The sequence below is a fragment of the Eubalaena glacialis genome, chromosome 15, assembly GCF_028564815.1.
Source record: "Eubalaena glacialis isolate mEubGla1 chromosome 15, mEubGla1.1.hap2.+ XY, whole genome shotgun sequence".
Classification (NCBI taxonomy): domain Eukaryota; kingdom Metazoa; phylum Chordata; class Mammalia; order Artiodactyla; family Balaenidae; genus Eubalaena; species Eubalaena glacialis.
The window spans coordinates 41,135,382-41,156,346 of record NC_083730.1 but is presented as its reverse complement, the minus strand read 5'-3'; the positions used below and the strand labels follow the sequence as shown (position 1 = coordinate 41,156,346).

The 20,965-nt window shown below is 54.5% G+C and overlaps 1 protein-coding gene across 50 annotated transcripts in view; it reads right to left on the bottom strand.

The window, feature by feature from the left end:
* Positions 1-20,965, bottom strand: part of CELF4 (CUGBP Elav-like family member 4) — a 292,879-nt gene that overhangs the window by 206,481 nt on the left and 65,433 nt on the right. For all 50 annotated transcript variants that reach the window (XM_061169077.1, XM_061169030.1, XM_061169031.1 and 47 more), the window contains exon 2: positions 10,622-10,704. In XM_061169077.1, coding sequence (XP_061025060.1) covers positions 10,622-10,704 — 83 coding nt within the window. The remainder of the gene's footprint in view (positions 1-10,621; positions 10,705-20,965) is intronic.

Sequence of the window (20,965 nt, the reverse complement as noted above, 5' to 3'; positions counted from 1 at the left end):
TTGTGAAGTGTCAGGCCCATAGTGAGTCCTTGATGAATGGCAGTTGTCACCCTGTGGCACTTCTTCACTTCCTATTCGTGTTTCTGGGGTCACCAAGAAACACTTGCACTCTAATGCTTTTCTTAAGTCTGCTTCTGGGAATACTCAACTTAAGTACCTTTCAGAGCCTAAAGTTAGGCCAGTGGTCACCAAACTTTTTTGTGCACATGTTTCTCCTAGAGATCTTGTTAAGATGCGGTAGAGTACAGTCTGTGTGATGTGGCTCAGCTGGTCTGGGTGGGGCTTAAGACTCTGCACTTCTAACAGGCAGCTGGTGATGCTGATGCACTGGGCCCAGGTCCACACTCAGCCAGGGTTTAGACCTCTTGCTCAGACCAAGGGAAGGCCAATGCTCAGACCGAGGGGGTGTGGGCACTGTGGGTTAGAGCTGCCTGGGAGAGCTTCCGAGATGAAGATGGGGTCTTGGAGCTAAGTCCTGAGGCTCTGGGAGGACTGGGGTGTATGGGCAGGGAGAGGCAAGACCTTCCCAGGGAAGAGGGAAGCTGCGGATTGCTGGTGCCCAAACCATGCCCTGAGTGAGCCGTATGTCCGGGACTCATTTGCCTGGAGTTGACCAGGGCCGGCAAGCTGTACAGGCTGGATGTTCTGAAGGGCAGCAGTGCCTTCTCCCACCACTATCCCCCCATTTTCACCCCTAACTCCAGGAGGAAAATTCAGACTTTCCTGGCTCCCTAAAGTCTGCCCTCCTTACTATCTTTCCAATTTCCTGTCCCTGCCACACACCTGGATCTGTCTCCCCCTCCATGGGGTCCTTTATGGTCAATCCACTCACAGCCCTTCCCTTTTCTGAAACGTAATGAGACTTAGAGTACAAATCATACCTTTGGCCATTTCATATTTTTATTGTCCTGTTACTATTTCATGAATGAACTAGGAGTCACTGGATGTAACTGTGGCAAAGGACCCCGAGGTCAACCACACTCACATCACTGTTTGTCATTCATAATAATAATCCCTGGATTGATAACAATCCATAGCCTACACATAAGATTTTCACTATGGAATCAGGAAACAGGCCCAGAGAGGTCATGAGGCTTGTCCCGAGTCATCCAGCAGGTTGGTGTCGTCCCCGCAGGCTGTAAGTGCTCTGAAGGGTGGAACGAGTGTTCCGCTGGGCACAGAGTTGGGCACAACACGCTCACACTTGCCTTGTCCCCTCTCAGCCACCGGGAGAGGAGGCCACCTGCCTGGCGCCACCTGGTGGTCACATCGAGACCATACTACAAATAACCTTAGATCAAAACACACTGGAGCCACAGTACACTGGGGCCCTGAACTCCAGCCCTTTTCTCTTTACAACTATTTTCATGAAGATGTGAAGAACAAAAAACCACACTGCTTTATGCCATCATCACCCAGGGTTGCCCATCTTTGATGGGACTTGGCAGCCCACCGTTCTGGAACGATGCAGGCCCACAACACAGATGCCTGGCTCTCCGCTCGCCTAGCCCACGTACACACTCTCTAGAAGAAACCCTGCCAGTCCTAAAACACATCCATCCCAGAGCAGGAGTTCACACAGACAGCCTGCTTCCCTGCCTCGTGCTCTGGCGAGAGGTCAGCAAACCCTCAAACAGCCTCACGTGGACTCACTAGGGCGAGTCCACTGAGGCCGCCTGGGAAGCCCCCTCACTCCTGTCACCACCGCCCAGGCACTCACGCCCATGCCAGCTGCCACCGCCCAGGCCAAAGCGCCTTCCACACAGCGTTTCCTCCAAGTGCCCACAACCACAAAGGGAGACCTTCCTGTCTTTCCAAGTGTAACCCCGCAGGGTGAGCTAAGCTGAAAACTTTCCAGGGGGCAGGGGGGTGATGTGGATGGAAGAGGAGCCCTGAGAATGGATCTGCTGGGACGCCGCTGGGTGATGCCAAGGCTGGCGAGGTCAAGGGGCAGAAAGAGATCTGCCCTGAATCAGCTCTGGGCAAAGGAGAAGGTACAGGAAGCACTAGGGGTGGGGACTCTGAGAGCTGAGAAGTAGAGTTAACGGAGCAGTGTGCAATCAACGGGCTGCACCGGGCGCCGCGGGGCATCGGAAAGCTCTCTGAGAGCCAGAGAGACGTTACAGAGGAAGTGGAGTTGGATTTGAGCCTCCAAGGATGAAGAGAAACTCTCTGGGCAGAGGGAATGACATGGAAAGAAGAGGAGGCTGAAGGAAGGCGACGTACTTGGGTGAGAGCTGCGTGGATCTGTGGCCACTGGGAGAGGGAGTCTGCACCCAGCCGAGTCCCTCGGGTGACCGGAACCTGAGGAGTTTCCAGGCGGTCAGATCTTTATGTCGCCATGATAACCTCGGCCAGCCTAGGAAGCATGTCAAGGGGGGGAAGCCTGGAAGCAGCCTGCGGTGGGGTGGGCTGGGCTCCCCCAGGACACCCTGGGCTGTCCTGAGGTCTCTCTCAGATGAATTCCTGGGCACTTGCCATCACTACCAGTTTTTGGCACCTAAAGTTATTTTCTGGATCGTGAGCTGTCTTCACACTTGCCTCCCAAACCTTCAGCAACGGGCTATGTCTCACTCATTTTTGTCTGATGCCAGGTACCCTACCTCCCTCAAAAGAATTCTGCATGGGGCAGGTAATCTGTAAATGTTGCTGCTGTTGATCTGGGTGATGGCAATCATGGTCCAAACTGTGCCTGAGCAAGTGCTGGAGAAAGTTGAGAAATGTCTGCCTGGTTTCTTTAAAAAGAGACTTAAGCAGAGGGCAGGAGGAAGGCTTGGGGCCCAGGGGCAAGGATGGAGACAAGGGGAGGTGGAGCTCCAGCCCTTCCCTGAAGCCCTGTCCTGGAGGCGGCCCTCAGAGGCTGGCAGTTTGGCTGGTCTGCATCAGGGAGAGACCGAGCTGACGTGAGCTTTATTAATTATACTTGTCACAAATGGAGTTGGGCCGTGGAGGCCAGGAGACACTTATCTTCCTCACCCTCCCACTCTCCCCTCCTCTCCCTGTCTTCTTCAGTAATGTGAGTAATGTGAGTAATGCCAAGTCTATTATTCTTAGAATTTTAAAGAATGTCAGAGCTAGAAGGGGCTCCGGAGGCAATCTGGCCCACCGCCTCCTTCCACAGTCCAGAAGGTGGAGGCCCAGGGAGGCTCTGAGCTGAGCGCTTTGCCCAAAGTACCTGGTTTGTTTGGGGGCAGGTGGGACCTGGTGCCCAGGTTCCCTGACTCCAGCCCAGGCTCTGACCATCACCTCACGTGGCCTCTTATTTATCCCTCCAAGTTAGAGATGGTGGCTGTGGACCTAAGGCTCTCTGGGTCCTTGAGACAAATCAGTGAGGGTGTCTTGCTGAGGACAGGCTACGGCTGGTCCTGGGTTCTGTCATGGAGGCCACAGAGAAGGTGTGAGAGTCACTCGCCAGAAAAATGGGGACACCTCCGCACTCAGGCGAGTGTGGGCAGGGGCAGGGAAGAGAAGAGAGCACAACTTAGGACACAGGGCACAGCCCCGGTGGGAGGAGGGCTTCAAGATGTTTCTGTGGGAAGGGGGAAGGGGAGTGAAGACTCTCTCCATGGAAGCAGAGGGAGGTGGGACTAAGGACCGGTGTGAAGAGGAAAGACAAAGGCTGAGCGTGCCTCGGATGCAAATGTAGCTCATCTGGCACCTGGAGTCCGGATTTAAAGCATTTCTGCCTTCTCTCCTGGAACCCAGCGCTCCTTCCTGCTGGGAGAGCCGGGAGGGGTCCACGTGCACTCAGCTGCAGCCTGTGGCGTGGTCTGTGGCAGGGGGTGAGGGGCTGCTTGGCGGGACACGTTCCTGCCAGGCCTGCTTCCTGTCAGGATGGGGACTCTTCCAAAGGGAGAGGCTGGAGAAACCCCACCTGTGGGTGGGCTGTGGAGGTCTGGGTTCTGGTCCCAGCTCTGTCACAAGCGAACTTCAACTCATTTCCCTCGGATCACAGATTCCCTGCGGGTAAAATGAGAAAACTGAGCTAGAAGTTGGTGCTGAAACTAGGCCTCCTGCAGATAGGAGTGTGTGAATGGCCAACCATAAATGCTCTCTAAGCCTGGAAGGGGGCTTTGCCCTCTCCTACTGCCCACGGTTCCCTCTGCGCTTACACCGTTTGAGTGTGTGCCCCTTGACAAACCCTCCCACCTCTGACACTCTAAGGACCCCTGGGGCTTGTCCCCCAGGTGAATGAGAAGCAGGGGGTCAGTGAGAGGGAAGCTCCACCCCAGGGCGTCACTGTGCGTTTTCCATCTGCCCTCGGTCCCAGCACAGGCTCCTGGGCACTACTGACATTTTGGGCCAGACATTTCTTTGTTGTGGAGCTGTCCTGTGCATTGTAGGACGTTTAGAAGCATCCTAACCTCTACCTACTAGATGCCAGTAGCATCTCCAGACAGTGTCCAAATGTCCCCTGGGGGGCAAAAGTGTTCTCTGTTAAGACCCAGCGCCCTAAAAGGACAGATGAATAGTTCTCTTTAGAGAATATGGGGAAAGAGGGAAGATATGTCATTCATTTCCCCAAGAGACAAAGAAAAGAGCATGAGGACAGGGGGGGAGATGCAGAGGAAGGGCTGGTGGGACTCCCCTCACCCTTTCCAGTGACTCAAACACTGTTGAAGCCTTTCCTCTCCCTGCCATGGAAGAGCCATAGGGCTGCCCATTTTTCAGTGTTACGGGTTGAATTGGGTCCTCCCCTCCCCCCAAAAGATATTAAAGACCGAACCCAAGGTACCTGGGAATGTGACCTTATTTGAAACAGGGTCTTTGCAGATGTAATCAAGTTAAGATGAGGGCATTAGGCTGGGCCCTAATCCCACATGACTGATGTCTTTGTCAAAAGGGGAAATTTGGACACAGAAACAGGCACGCACACAGGGAAGTTAATGTGACGACATAAGAACACCGTCTACCAGCCAAGGAATGCCCGAGGCTACCAGAAGTGAAGAGACAGCGAGGGAACAGATTCTCCCTCCCAGCCCTCAGAAGGAACCAGCCCTGCTAACACCTTGATCTTGGTCTTCTAGCGCCAGAACTGTGAGACAAAACATTTCTGTTGTTTAAGCCACCCAGTTTGTGGGACTTTGTTACAGCAGCTCCCCAACCAATACACTCAGGAAGAAGGACTACAGGACCAGGAAGCTGGAGCTACGCAGGGATCTGGCTTGTGACCCCACCATCTGAAGCAGAGACACGTGCTGATGGGACGCAACTCACCGTTTAGAGACAAAAACCAACACTGTGCCTACAGGAAAGACAGGTGGAAATGCATCACATCTCTAAAATGAAACGCTTTGGTTGTGCCAATCACTAGAAGTTGTAAAACTACCCTGAAGAATTAACAGCCTCCACACATGCTAACTACATCCATCATAAATTCATCTTTAGTTTCTGTTATCATATCAGTGTCTCTGGGGACCCCTGTCTTGTCATCATTTGCCCTTTATAATTTATTCATCTTGTTCTTGCCTGCATCCTTTCTACTTATCATTCATCTTTACAGTTGTACATAAAATTAGATGGATCCTTCTATGGCGGGGCTGTCAGGAGGGAGATGGGCCTCAGCAGGGAAGTCCCAGTAAAGCTGGTGGAGGTCCCACGAGAGCCTCCTGTGGGTGTCAAGGTAGAGGTGGGGTGGGCAGAAGGAGAGAAAGGGAGAGTTTGAGGGAAGGAGGAGGAGAGGAGAGGGACGGGAGAGGCAAGTGAGAAGGATAAAGAAGAAAGGATGGGAAGTGAGAGGGGAAAAGAGGAAGAAGAAAGTGACCAGAGGGAGAGAAGAGAGGAGGAAACAGGCATAAAGAGAAAAGAGGAGAAGGAAAGGAAGAGAAGGTGGAACTTAAGAAAATGAAAATGCGAGGCAGGGGGAGAAAGGAGAACATCCTGAGACAGCAGTGCTAGAAATCCAACTGAGTTTTTTTTTTTTTTTTAATTTTCCATTTTAACATCTTTCCTGGTAAACTCAAAGAAGGTCACATTGAATTTCCATGGAAATGACATGTCCTGAGTGGTGGGGACCTTAGTCGGGAGGTGTGATGGCAGCGATGCTGCTTGTCTACCAGGCTGCACCGAGGGGTTGGGGGTGGGAGACAGCCATGGAGGACTGCGTGCGTTTGCTTTGTATTCTCAGGTTGCTGGAGTGAGGGCACAAAAGCCAATCTTTAACTAGTGAATTGGAACTGTAATGTTTACCAAGCAGATACAGCTCCAACTCTCCCCCTGCCAGCTCTCTCTCCTCCCTGCTTCCCGGCCTCCCGCTAACTGGACCCACCTCTTCCCCCCTCATCAGCCCTGGTGAGGAGCCTTTTCTGCTGCCACAGGTGCAAAGTGCTGGCCACTGCTGGCCATGTAGCCTGGTTTTCTCTGATCGGAGTCTCTCCCCAGAGGTCCTACCTTCCTAACTTTGGAAACAGATGGGCTCTTCCTGGAAGACAATTCCCTGAAAAGTCCCAAAGGCAGGGGGAGCTGGGACTAAGCAGCAGGGGCCTATTTTAAGGAACAGGATTCTTCCCGTGCACACTCAGACCCCAGGGAGCTCTCCAAGTGGACCTCTCCTGCCTAGCTCACGGCTCCTGACCTGTCACGCGTGCCTTGTCTTCTAGGCTAGTTCTCAGAGCAGTGCTCTCATCTGACACACCCATCTTCCTCCCAGCTCTCTATTCCCACCTTGCCCATATCCTGAACACACTTTTGAGCAACTCCTACACCCCATAGTTATCCAGGTCCCCTCTAAAGCAACTGGTGGCCCTAGAAAGGAGAGGTGGATTTTGGCAGCAGATCAGGTGCTGGTCTTGGCTTGGCCATTTATTAATTGTGTGACCTTGAGCAAGTTGCTTAATCTCTCTAATCCCGGGTCTCTTCATGTGTGAGGGATACTCATGACATCTTCCTTATAGGGTGGTTGCGAAGATAAAATGGGGTAATGGAGGTAACGTGCTTGCATCACGCCTGTCAGATAGTGAGTGCTTAATAAATATTAACTGTTATCATTGAACTGTTTTCTACTCTACCCATTTTATGATAACGTGCTGTCTTGTATCATTGATGTGTGTGTGACTTCTGTCTCCAATTTGATGGACAGCTCCAAGAGGGGATGGTGATGCATTTTTCTTTTCTCTGTGTCTGCCTGGATGCCTAGCACAGTGCCCAGCACAGACTCAGGAAATTCTTGCTGATGAATTGAGAAACCATGTTGACTGTACCCTATAAATGATGGAACAAACATTGGGGATGGAAGAAGGTGGGCTGGAGAGGGCAAGGGGCCAGGAGAGAGAGTGAGATTGAGAGTGTGAGGGAGAGATGGTGAGTTTAGAAAAGTGGAATCACTCTGCCGAGATGCCGGCAGAAGACCCTGCTCTAAGGGACCCTGATGAGGCTTTGTGGTTTAGTAATCTCATTCTACTGAAGGCGTGTCAAATTAAAAAACAATAATCCATTTGTAACACTGGTCCAGGGATGACTCCATCAGCCGTCTGAGAGACTTTGGTTAGGCTGGTTCCGAGGGATACTGACCTCTGACTTGTAAAAACAGCCACTGTGATCTGGTTTCTGAGCTTCCACTTATCCCAAGAGAAATGTCAGCTCCCCTCCCCAGTCCCTAAATGGGGACACGTGGGAGCAGTGTCTCTAGTTCTGTCTCTGTTGTTTTGTTACTGTTTTTGATGGTGGCAGTGTGTGCATGCATGTGCTCACGCATGACAACAATGGGATTGTGTTCCTTGCTGCCAACAGGATGCTAACTCTGTAACTTGCTGGGAAACAGAGTGGGCTGCCTGCACCATCTTCTCCCCTCTTTCTCTCTTCAGTGAGAAAGTGGAGGGCTAATTTTAATGGATTGATTTTAATGGATTTTGAAGTCTGGAAAAGTGCCTAAATTGCTGAGGTTACCAGTTTCCAGGTTCTTTTTTCAATTTTTTTCTCCTTAGTCAGACATAGAGTGCACTCACCAGGGCACCTAGTGTGGTCACCCCAGACAAGAAGAGGTCTCCCTCTGCCCCCTAACCAAGCAGGCAGCTGTGAGCACCGCCTCAGCTGGTGGGAACACCCATTATACGGTTGGGTGGAGCATTTTGCTTGGGCCACTTCCCAGCATTTGCGTCTCACTTTCTCTGATCTCAAAGGAGAGAACCAACCAACAATAGTAACACCAGTTCTGCTTTCTGGAATCCAGATGACTCCACTTTAAAATCTGGTCATTTTGTTTTTCATTAATCTCCATGTGAGTTTGTGGGGGGACAATGTGCCCTGGGAAGTTGGAGCTGCAACCCTGTCTTTTCTCCCTGTCCCTCCCCCTGTGGGCTGTGCCTGCCCTGAGAATTGTGATGAGGTCTTTGAGGCCATGAGTCTCCCCGTGAGGCCTTTGAAGAAAGGACAGCGTTCCAAGCACCGCAAGGGGACTCTAGGCTATGTTTTAGTTCCATTGTTGGCCTCTCTCCTCACCCCTCCCACCTCGCAACATACATTCATGTTTTCTTTTTTTTTTTTGTCCTTTCTCCCAGACTTGCCCAACTTGTCTTTGTGGTTTCAGAAAAATGCCACTGGATCTCCCAGTATGAAGGATTAGCACAGATTATGGGGAACAGTGTTAATTATTGGTGGAAGGGGGGCTGGCGCGTCGCTCCAACATGCTCCTGATTTCCCCTGGGCCTTTCTGCCTGGTAATAAGCCTTCTTTAATCTGGCAGGCCCCTTGGTGAAATCAGCACCACGGACAGTGGTATTGATTGCTTCTGAGAAACCATCACAGCTGCTCAACCAAATTACCTTTGATATGTGACCTTTAATGTAATTACTGCAACATCAAAGTATTTCTATAAATTATTAAAGAACTAATACACTCCATCATTTAGCTATTCTATTATATGTAAAATAAACAACCACAAGTTAATGTTAGATCCTGAACAATCCACACTTGCTACTGAAATTCTCCCAGTCCCCAGCCGCTCCCCCTTCAAAATCTCAAGCCTCCCCCTCCCACCTTCTCTTTCGGTTTCCCCATCTAATTCCAGGCTTTTAGCCATCGCAAAACTCCCCAGCAATCTCTCTCAAGCTGATGAAGGACCTCCCATAACAATGTGGTATTTTCTATTCCATTTGGGTGGCTCTAAAATATCTATCACAATCTCCCCCAAAACAAAGTACCACAAACACTTTATTAATCAGCACAAACCTTTCTCAGAAGCCTTTGATTATCTTACAATATGGCTTTATGCTTCACACATAACATGGGGTGATGTGGAGCATATTTCTGCCATCTTACAGAGGGCACCCAGAAAGTAATTACTATAATATATGTGCATGTAGCTGCGCCACTGAAAAACCAACTGGGGAATGGCCACCTTGCCAGAGCTGGGCTCCACACAAAAACCTGTGCGGTGCACGATTTCCATACATTTGCATCCGCGGGTGTGTTATTAAGATGACTCAGCCTCGTGCTTTGCAATCACAAATACCAAAATACAATACAAAGGCTATCTTAATGGAAGGAAGGCCCTCCCCACCCCTAAACGGGTAAAGTAGGATCTCTGATGCAAAGGAAGACTGCTCCCGCCCCGGGTTGCGCTTTTTCTCTGTCTACCTGGTTAACCTTTCCCGCTGTGTGGCAGAAATGGAAACGTGTGTTTACATACGGTTTGCTTGGTAAGAATGTAAACCCGCATGTGTAAATATTGGTGAGCATATATACAGAACACATGTGCTTCCCTGCAGTGTCCATTGTATAAGCTTAAACACGGTACATTTTAAAATTCTTTAAACTATGCCCACAAACACTCACATCTTTCCATTTATCTTTAGATACTCGGTGAGCTGCATATCTCCCCCCCTTCCGCACCCCCCCCATCTCTCTGAACCCACAGGAGAGACCGCGCAGACCCTTGACCCGGGGAACACTTCTTATTTTATGGTGATGAACTAGCCTCGATAATAGCCATGGCTGATATCACACCCAGTTAGGGGGGCCATAAATAATTCTCTTCTCCCCCGCACAGAAGCTATAAACCAGGGCTGAGGCACGATAGTTTATCAAAGGCGAGGGCTGGCTCCTTAAATAAACCGCGGTGATCTCACTCGCGGCGCCGAGCCCGGGCGGGTAGGCACTCCCTCCCTCCCGGCCCGGCCCGGCCCCCACCCCAGGAACGGCGAGGGTCCGACGTCGATCGGTGGGTGTTCGTGCAGCCTTGCCGCAGGCGGCCCGGCGGGCCCAGTGGAGGCAGCTCCGGGGTCTCAGGGCCCCGGGCACCCCGCGTCCCCACCCCGGGCTGCCCGCACGGGTAGTGCGCGGGGGAGAAACCCGATCGGCGGCGCCCCGGTGGGTCAGGGGAGGAGCCGCGCCCGAGCTTTGTGGCCACGGCCGAGTTCGTCCCCCGCCCGGATTCCGTCGGGCCTGGACGGCCGAGTGCGCAGGCCGCCAGGCGAGGTCCGAGCTCGGCGCCCACGCGCCCGCTTCCCAGCCCAGCGCCTCGAGGCTTCTGGGGGCCCAAGGGGCAACGCGCGAGTTCCCGAGCGAAGGCCGGCGCCGCGCACCGGGGCCCGCGAGCCCCCCGCCGGCTGCGCCGCGGCTCGGCCTCACGAAGTCGCCCCCTGTCGGCGCGCCCGTCGCTCGCGCCTCGGCGGGCGCCACTTACCCCGGGCAGAGTCTTCTGCTCGTGCAGCGCGCTCTGGGCCTTCAGCGCTGACTCACGCTCGCAGTAGGTGAGGAAAGCGCAGCCTGGGGAGGGAAGCAAGCGCCGAGAAGGGTCAGTGGGGCGCCCCCGGGCCGCCCACGCGCCCTCCCGCCCGCCCTCCGGTCTCCAGCCCCTCCCCGCTCTTGGTCCCTCTCGCCACCTCTCTTTCTCTCCCGTGCGCTCTACTCGAGCTTTCCTGCCTCGCCGTTTTCCCGTGTCTGCTTTTCGTCTCTCTCGTTGCTTTTCTATTTTGCTCCTTCGGTGAAGTCTCCCCACTCTGCATCTTCTCCCCGCCACGCCCCCTCTCCCCGCGGGTCTCTTCCTGTCCGCGTGCCCGGTGCCTGCCTGCCTCCCTCCGGATGCTGTTCTGTTTCAGCTCCAGCCCCAATACCTCCCAGAAGGGGCAGCTTCCGCCCCTCACCCCAGCACCTCTAGTTACACTCCATCGTGAACTCTTGTTCTGGCCCCTTAGGAGGGATGATGCAGGGACCCTCCCGGCCTTTCAAACAAAGGCTCCATCTGTAAGGAGGACCCCAGGCCAGGCTGTCCTAATAAAATGAATGGGGCTGTCCATGTGCCCCCTGCCCCAGTCGGTTGTCACATCTGCAGTGATATCTTCACACCCCTCCTGGAGGGCTTGGAGACTCTTGCTCTGCCTCTAATTCCCTGGGTGACTCCAGCAGTCTCCTGTCCTGCCTCAGTCTCCTCACGTGTGAACTGAGAGGTTGATCCAGTGGTCTGCAAGGTCCAGTCCAGTTTTCCCCTTGCATGATTCTGACAGTGCCTCACCGGGGAATCTGGATTTTACAGAACACTGTGTCTTACTCAAGCGGTGACTTTTTAATGCTGGCCCTTCAGGCATGGTGACAAGGCAAAGAGAATACTTGTTGGTGGGAGAGTCTTTTTGGGAGTTCCCTCAAACTGCTCAGTGTCAGGGCCTCTTCCTCTGCCTCCAGATGTGGCTGTGTGGCTTGGGCGGCCCTAAGGTCTTAGAGAAAGTCAAAAAGCCAACTTCAGCCAGCAGCAGACTTGCGTCTGGAGGGGCATAGTGGCCTCAGACTTCCTAAAGCCACCATGGCCCCAGAGAAGGCGCCCTGGGCGCTGGCCACCACCTCTGTATCACTGTCTTCTTTCTCTCCCTTGTTTCACTCTCTCTCCCATGATCTGATCTCCCAACCATCTGTGTTCACCACTGCCCCCCTTTCTTTGCTCTCCCCCGCCCCAGTCTCCTCACCTGGTACGCCTTCTCTCCCCATTTTCACATCTACCAATCCCATCCATCTTTCAAGAATCTGATCAAGATCCATTTCTTCCCGGCAGACCACCTTGACTACTGGTCTAGTTCATCTTAAATCAACCTCCCTTCTTGACTGCCCACAGCTGGCCAGGTGGTCATCCTCCTGGCCATTTATCAACTATTTCCTGAGTGCCCTTGAGCCAGTTTCTGTGACAGGTCCAGGAGCCCAGGCCCTCTTCTGGCCTCTCGTTCGTTTCCCTGGACATAGAGTGCTCCCAGCATCCTCTGCAGTTCCTGACTCCTCCATCACCCAATAAAAACTCCCTTCCTCTTCTTCCAATGTAAAAATTGGTCCTGCCTCCCTTCCTCTCCTAGCTTCAGAGAGGAGATGGAAGGGAATGTGTGTGTGAGGGAGATGTAGAGACGGGCAGAAGGAAGCAGGGAGAGAAAGCTGGGAGACAGAGTTCTCAGCTCCCATGGCTGTCTGCCTTCCCTGCCTCCAACTCTGTCCCAGGCTGGGAGGAGCTATGAGTGCCAAGGAGCCTCTGTCCCACTCCATCTCATGCCTCCCCATCCAGACCCCAGATCACCCCTCCTCCCCCCTCCCTGCTCCTCCATCCTGGTTGTGGCAGACGGTTATTGATGGAGACACTGGGGGACTAAAATGAACAGCAGTCAGAGGCCCCCATGACGTCGTCCCTCGTGCTGCTGCCTGCCTCTCCCAGGGCCTCTTTCCTCCTGTCCCCTCACTGGCCTTGTCCTCTGCCCATGCCTGCCTGCAACTGGGAGGCAGCCGCTGTGCAAGCCAGCTCAGGACAAGGTCAGGGCAGGTTTGGAGAGGGAGGAGGAGGAGGGAGGAAGGAGAAGAAAGGGAGGAGGAGGAGAAAGGAGAGAAAATGACCACATTGTTTTCATGGACCAGGATAACAAGGAAAGGACTCCAGAAAGGAAAAAAAAAAAAGAATCTGTTGCTTTTGTCCAGCTTCCAGGCATTTCGGCCACAGTTTTTTTTTGAGAGCGCTCACAGCTGTGTTGTGAACCAGAATCTTTGAGGGACCCCCAGGCCCTGTGTGACTTCGCCTGTCATCTCCACCCCTTGACGTCACCTTCTTCCATTCCTCCCCTGCTCACTCATCCAACTCATTCCAGCCTCGCTGCCCCGCCAGGCATACTCTGCCCTCGGACCTTGGCGCTGGTGGTTACCTCTGCTCAGAAAGAGCCCGGCCTGCTGTCGGCACGGCCTGCTCCTTCACTCCCTTGAGGTTTCGCTCACACGTGACCTCCTCAGAGATGCCTCTCCTGACGGCCTCATTTAACGCAGCACCTCCCCCCATCCCACACACGCAGGACCAGGACGCAGGCCTGCTCTCTGACCCCTCGTCCTGTTGGTGCATCTCTTTGGTACCCCTCACCCAGACATGTTGATACTGTGTGTTTGTTCCTTGATTAGCGTTTCCCCGGGCTCAGATGAGGTCGGGACTTGATTTTGTTCTGTTCCTGCTTGGTTCTCGGTGCCCAGAAAGGGGCAGGAGCTCAACACATATTTGTCAAGAGCATTGAATCCTGAACACTTTGGCTACTTTGGGGGTGCCAGGAGGTGCGGGGACATGGCAGTGGTGCTGGGAGCTGATCAAGGCCCCGAGGACACAGAGCCACACTGTACTTCCATAGTGGGAGGGCAGAGGTTGCTGGTGAGAGCTGATAGGCTGCCCTGGTGGGAGGGCTCTTGTCCCCAAGGCCTCCTTGAGCCCATTTGCTCGGGGCTTGACAGTATGGTTACTGTCACCGTCCTGCTCTCTCCCCCATCAGATCATCCCCTGACAAGGCTGATGCGTGGTTCCAGACAGGAAGCTGTGCTCAGCCAGGGGTCACTTACTGATGCCTCTCTCTGAATCCCAGTTTCCTCATCTCTAACTCCCTTCAGAGGCTGGCAGGGAGACTTTCTAGCCAATGAGCATTAACAACCTCTGCAGAGCTCTCTAATCGCAGTGTAAACGCAGTCACTCTTGTGGATGGGGGGCGGGGTCAGAGAGGCAGAGCCCCTCCTGCCCCTCAACGCCTCCATGAGGAGGGACCAGCCTTACACAGGGGCCAACTGGTGCCCACCCACCTGGCCTCCTCAAACCATCTCTTCAGCCAGCCCGGTGCCATGTCTGACAGTCCACTCTGAGAGAGCTGTCTCACTGTGGCTCTTCTAAAAAGGCAGACACAATACACAGTTATTAACAGCTGACTCTGTGTGCTTGAAGGGACCACATCTGCTCCCTTGCTGGGGGCAGAACCCTGAAGGAGCGGCAGCTTGGCAGGGATGGGGGGCTTCATGAGGGGAGTCTGCCTTCACAGGGTGCTGCAGAGGGCAGCGGGCCTGGGTGGGCGCCCAGCGTGGCCAGGGGAGAGAGCGCTCCCAAGCCTCACCCACTGGACACTCGCTGAGCTAGCTGTGACTTCCTGTTCTCATCACCACTTCTCCTAGGAGTTGAGGAGGGGGCTTTGAGCTGTGAGGGCGGTGCAGGGGGGACTCAGCTCGGCAGTCACTAAATCTGCCAGGCTTCCTCTCCTGTAAGGAGCTGAGGTGTCCCCAGAGACACGCCCGTTGAGGCCCCTTGGGAACTCTCAGTCTAGTTGGGAAATGGGGTTCTCTCAGGGAGCAGCCGCATTCTGACCCAAGGCAGCAGAGGGGGATGGGCAGGGGGGGTGGTACGGGCTCTGCACCTGAAGGCTTGAGAAGGTCTGACAATGGAGCGCCCTCCCCGGGGATGGGGCTGGTGGCACAGACATCTCTCCCTGCCTTCAGGCCCAACACTTCCCTTCCCAAGCCTGACCCTGCTTGTATACTTGTGCTCACAGAGGAGGAGACATGGGTCCACCGTGGCTGTTTGGAATAGCAATAAAATTGAAAACCATCTAAAGGTTTCTCAGTGCCAGAATGTTTTTATGTTTAAACTGTGGAATACTCTACAACAATTAAAAAGATGAAATGGTTCTAAATGTCCAACACAGAAAGACGCATTGTCAGATGGGAGAAGCAAGTTGCAAAATAGCAGACGCCACGTATATACATCAGAGACATCTCCCCGGCTCCCATATGCACCCAAATTTGTGCCTACACCATAGCACAAGGTCTACAAGGGTCCCATTAAGCTGAAAAGAGGGAGGAAGGGGGGGTAGGGGGGGTCTCCCATGACTTTAACATTTTTTGTTTTGTTTGACACATTTAGACCCAGCATGTATCATGTATCATTTATACAATTAACTTTAAAGAAAAAAAAAAAAAACTTCGCTAAGAGGGGAAGATGGAGTGAAAAGGGGGTGGGTGGAAATGGGTGAGCCAGACAGGATGCAGGACCCACAGCCCGTTCTGAGGGCACGGACGAAGATCACTGGACATTAGCTTCCTGGCAGGTTCTTCATGAGGTAAATTATCATGGGTGGGTCCTGCTATGGCCCTGCCTCAAAGCTTCCTCTGAGCTGTGGGAGTTGAAGTAGATTCTCTCCACCCAGCAAGCTGTAAATGGTATTCATCTGGGTCCTGTGGCCCTGAGTCCCAGAAGTTGCTGTCTGGGGGGATGGAATCCATGATGGAGCACAGAGGCCCACCCTCCCCCCACACCTGTCTCGCCCTCCAGGTCTCCTGAGGCCCAACCGGCTGTGTGGTGCTGATGGCGGGATCCGAGGTGAAAAGGTGCAGAAGTGACTTGAGAACCTCTGGGTGAGGTCCAGCCTCGCCCCTCAGCTCCTGCCTTCCCCGTCCTGTCCCAGTGTCTGGGATGGTTCTCCCAGCACGAGGTCATCCCCCGACTCTCCCCGCCTCAGGGTCAGCGCTTCCTCGCACTGACCTGGTGGCATAGAATTGCAGCCTGGTGGAGCAGGACAGGACTTGGGAGATCTTCGGGGTGGGCATGGGGGCAGGGAAATGTCACACTTGCAGAAAAGTCACACCACAGTGCTGCCACCAGCTGCTGATGGCCTGGCCTCCCCGAACGAGGTGGACCCCTCTGGCCCACACTGACCTGCCTCTCCTCTGCTGCTCCCGGTTCTACCGTGTGCACTGGACACTGGTCCACCCTCACATTTCCTCATGCTGCCTCCTGACCCTTTCCCACTCACTGTTCTTATTTACCCATCCTTCAGTTGATCCTTTTCATGTCTTGTGTCTCTGAATAGACTGTCAGCTCCGTGAAGGGTGGAGACAGAGTCTTCTAAACGGAACTGAAGCTTCATGGAAATGGAAGCTTCTAGCTCAAGGAACTGAAGAGGGTGGGGGGACCATGACTGGGGGTTTGGGGCACTGAAGAGAGATCAGGAAACACTGGGGGCAGAGAAGGAGAGGGAGGAGGAGAAGGGTGGGTCCAGGGGAGGTTAAGCCAGCTGGGGGAGGCGGGCAGAGTGGGCGTCGCTGGCTAGGGCGCAGGTGGGTGGGTGGCAGACACCCTCCTCCAGCAGGGCAGCCTGGGTTGATGGTGCAGGGGGTGCTCTGTTGATTCCTGAGAAGGTGGGCGGGTGCCCTCTCCCACACTAGGGAAGAAACACAGCGCGGCAGAATTAATTGCACGGAGATGGCAGTAATTTACAAAGCCCCCGTGTGTGGGGATAAAAGGCCCTTGTCATTGTGAAGTGAAGGAAGTACAATTTCCTGCCCAACTCTGAACAGGGCTGAAGCCTGGGGTGTAATCATCGCGGAAAGGATGGCTCCCGAAGCGCTCCCTCCTCCCACCCCAGCCGGGCCTTGGCTTCCTACTAATTGAATTACAGAATTAGCCAGAGGAAGGTGGCCCTAGAATAGGAAGATCTGGACTTTAATAAAACATCAGATCCTCAGGCCCTGCACTTGGCTGGCCTGGAGGAAGTGAGAGGAAGCTGGGTGTGGGAGGGGGTGGGGAACAGGAAGGGAGCAGGAAACCCACCAATCAGCCAGACCTAAGGGTCAAGGAGAGGCTCCCTGTTCGGAGTGATTTTCTTTGCCCTGAATCTCCACCCATCCACCTGCCATGGGGCCTGAAACCCCACCCTCAGGGCATCATTCCTCATCCCAGGGTTTACAAAACGGACGTGGGCCCCACTGCAGAGAAATTAAGGCAGACTGTGTGTGGGTGGATAGAGGGAGGGGGAGAGGGGATGTCTTCCAGCTTCCCTGGAAAGAGGGTTGCTGGTGTTCCGAGGCCATGTGTGTCCCGCCATCGAGCCTCTGTCCCCGATGGTCTGGGTGGGCGAGGGCGGCCTCCGCAGTGCCTTCTGGGGCAGATGCCCCCTTCCCTCATGCGGGAGAGACAGCTGCAGAGCAGTTCTTCACATATATGCTCTTCCTCTGGGAATGTCCCCCCACCTCTGGGCCTGCTCCAGGTTTGCACCTCCTCAAGACCCACCGCTTGGGTCCTGCTTTTCAGTGAGGCCCTAAGAGCCTCCTTCAGCCTTGTGGTCTCACCTTCTGTGGATTCGTATGTGGCTGTACCCTTGACCACTGCTCATGGCTTGCCCCAGGGGTGAGCCTCGTCTCCTCTTCTAATCTCTGAGAGCCTTGAGAATCTGTGAGCTCCTGGTAACAGGCAGAGAAAGAAACCATGGGGCTGGCCCTGCCACTGTCTCTGCCTCTCTTTCCCAGTGCCCGGCCACGGGGTGATGCTTCTGCCAGAATCTCCCCAGGACCCGTCCTGGCCATTCCAGTCCCTCCAGGCCTTTCTACCTGGACTATACTCCCTCCCTCCCCCTTTCCCTGGGGAGTTCCCTGCTGATGTTCTCCTCTCTCCACAAGAGAAGGACAATGATCGCTCACCCACAGAACATGACTCTGACTCTTGCTTCTCCACCTGCATCGGGGGAATCCAAGCCTCAGAACAGTACCCTTTCCCCTGCTACCTCTTCCATGCCTCCTTCCTTTGGAGCCCACGTGTCCTAGGAGAGACTAAGCCTCCCCTCCTCCAGGAAATCTTCCTTGACTACACCAACCCCAACATCTCTTAAAGCCCTTAGCAATGGTCCCTCTCATTTGGCAGTTAGAAGACACACCTTTGTCTACACATCTTTGTCTACCTCTGTCCCCCATGGTCTGGGTGGGCAAGGGTGGCCTCCCCAGTGTCTTCTGGGCGGTGTGTGTTTGCCCACGTGGAAATATTCTACTACAGGAGCTGCTAACTCCAGGGTCCCCTCCCCCCCCCCCACCCCCAGGAACAGACGTCATTGAATGCAGTGGTTGTTAAACTCCACTCTGGCCCTGGCTGGGTGACAGTGAGATGCAAGGCTGGGGAGAGATGGCTGACCTCAGGGGAAGCCATGTGTGGAGAGGGTCTGGGATGGGATGTCTGCCCTCCGACTTAGGCCCGCAGAGGTAGAAGGAGCCATCCATCTTCCTCTGAGGAGGCCTGGGGGGTGGGGATGACGGGGCAGCTGGCAGGAGAGGGAGATGGATGGTGCCCTCAGCCAGTGAATCAGGGCTGTTGGCCTGCTCCTTTCTTCAGGGGCCTCCAGTGCTGAAACCCCACCCTCAGCCCACAGCCTGCTTTCGGGCTCAGCACTGCCCTCCTGCGTCAACTCTCTTTACACCAGAAACTCCAGAGGAGTTTGAACTGCAGGTGAACTCCAAGTTCAAGAGTTTCTCAGAGTTAAGCTGGTTGTGTGATGTGGGGAATTGGACCCGGCTCACTGTGACGGTCGGTCTCAGCCTTCCTGCCCTTGGCGGCCACAAGATACAGAAGAGCATGGGGCTGGGGAACATCCCCAGACCTAGACTGGGAAGCCCCAGGGGACGGGACCAGCCCTCTCTTTCTCTTCCTGGGGGCACTGGGCAGGGCCCCGTAAGTTCAGACCCAGGAATCTAATTGGCTCAGACCTCAGAGGACGGACCAGCGGGCGGGCCTTTGCCAAGGGTCTGTCCCTGCCAGTTACCCTTGTTCATACCCTCAGTGCTGGAGAATTTCATGTCTGGTGTCGGCTGCAACAGCTTTATGGCACTGTGAAAAAGGACAAAAAGTGGACATGACATACTGATGGCCTCTCCCATTTCTCAACAAAGAGTTCTCGGTCTGTGGCTGCGCTGATGGACCCAGGAGGCTCAGGGGTTGGGGACGGGCCCAGGGAAAGTGTCAGCCTTTCTAAAGCCCAACAAGACAAGTACAACCTGCTTCGTGACACGTGCTGGCTTTTGTTCCCACAGCCAAGGGGCTGCCCTTGTGCCCCTGCTCTAGGCTGGCAGCGCCTGCTGGTCCCCAGGACGGCACAAACTGCTCCCTTTCATTCACGCAGAGAGCTTTTACTTGCCACTGTGCTGCCATGCCCGTGAGCTCATGATGCTTGCACCTTAGAGTAGACAGGGGTGTTATCAGCATCTGACAACCAGGGGGGCCTGTGTGACTTGCCTGGTGGTGAAGCAGAGACCTGGTTTGGGGCTCAGTTCCTGTCATCCCCTCCCAAGGCCCTGGACAGTGTGTCAGGAAGTGTGAGTGGGGACCTTGGGGGCCCTGATGGGAGATGTCCTCCCTCCACACCCCCACCCCATGGCTGGGATTTGGGGTGAGGGGCTCAGGGATGACCTCATTCTCTTCCTCCAAGGACCCAGGTGGAGAGAGCTGAGGTCTCTGGGGCCTCCCTGGATCCCGTGCACCTGGCCTCCCTCTACCCCCGGTGGCGTCTCCAGTGTGAAAGTCAGGTCTCGGGCTCCTCCACAGAGGGCTCTATCTGAGCACCAAGGCTGGATTTGAAATGCATGTGGGGTATTCGTTCCTCATACAAATACCAGGATAAACGCTAGAGCCGAGAAACCGAACTGTGTCCCCTTCTAACGAACCTGGCCTGGGAGTTCAGATCTTCCTGTTTTGAATTTTCTCAGATCAGGGTGCACCTGCTGAGAAGCTGGGCGTGACTCCCTGGGAAGGGATCACTGCTCACCGAGCACCACGTGGGAGGGGCTCTGGGGTCTCATTGGTGTGACCCCACCAATGGCTAAACTGCGGGAGATGGGCAACAGGCAGAGCCTCTGAGAAAGCAAGGCCCATATAACTGATCTGAGAAGCAAAGCACCTCCCTGGTCTCTGCCTCTGCCCTCTGCCTGCCCATCTCCACTCCTGCCTGCCCGCGATCGCCTCTCTCTCCTCGCCTGTTTGGCCGGAAATGCAGAGCCTCGCTGGCTTACTTCAGCCATGCTGCTGGCCTCGGACTGATTCCTTAGTGTGCAGGAAGGACACGGTGCGGGATCTGAGCCCCCAGTGGCCCCAGCATTTGCTGGACGTGTGCAGGTCTTATGCCCACAGAGGAAGCTCAGTGAATGCTTTTTGAGTTGCATAGAATTCCCCTTGTTGGAGCTTTACATGGTGGTTGGACAGCTCCAAATTGGCGGGGAGGGGGTGTCATTTCCCCCAACAGCATCCCCTTCCCCATGAAGAGGGATGTGTGGAGGAATCCCTCCTTGGTATGACCCTGGAACCTCGGGACCCCAGCTTGGAACTGTCCCCAGCATACCCGCAGAGACAGCTCTCTATCCCCATGATGTGCTGTGTGGTGGGGCGGTCAGCCTCTCTGACTCCTTTCTCCCATGGAGGGAGAGGTAAGCAGACTCACGAGGCAGGGGGCTGATGAGTCCCTTTGTCCCTTCGTCTGTCACCCTGAACCACACTCCCCCACAGTGGGTGTCCCTGTTAGCCCTGGGCCTTTGCTCCTTCTCTTCCCCCCACCGGCACGCCTTCCCCGCACCTGGGTCCTCTACCAGATTCCCCCACCATCGGAACCCTCCCCAGCTTCCCAGCCTGTGCTGACTCTCCTCCCAATGAGCCCTTCCACATCCAAGTGTCCGAAACAAGTGCTTAGTTGAACAGTTTTCTGCTGTTCTCATCTGTGGGAACTCTGTCTCCTCAACTAGACTGCAGCTCCTGGGGCTGTGCCTCTCCTCCCGTATCCCCGACCAAGCCCCGGGATGGGGGCCTCACAAGATCAGTTGAACTGCTCAGCATTAGGAGGGGAGGGTGCGCCACCCCTCTTTGATTGCAAATGGGCACCCAGGACCCTCCAGGTGAGGTGAATTAATCTCACCTCTCTTCTCCGGCTCCTTCCTAACAGGCCCTAATTCACTTAAAGAACAACAA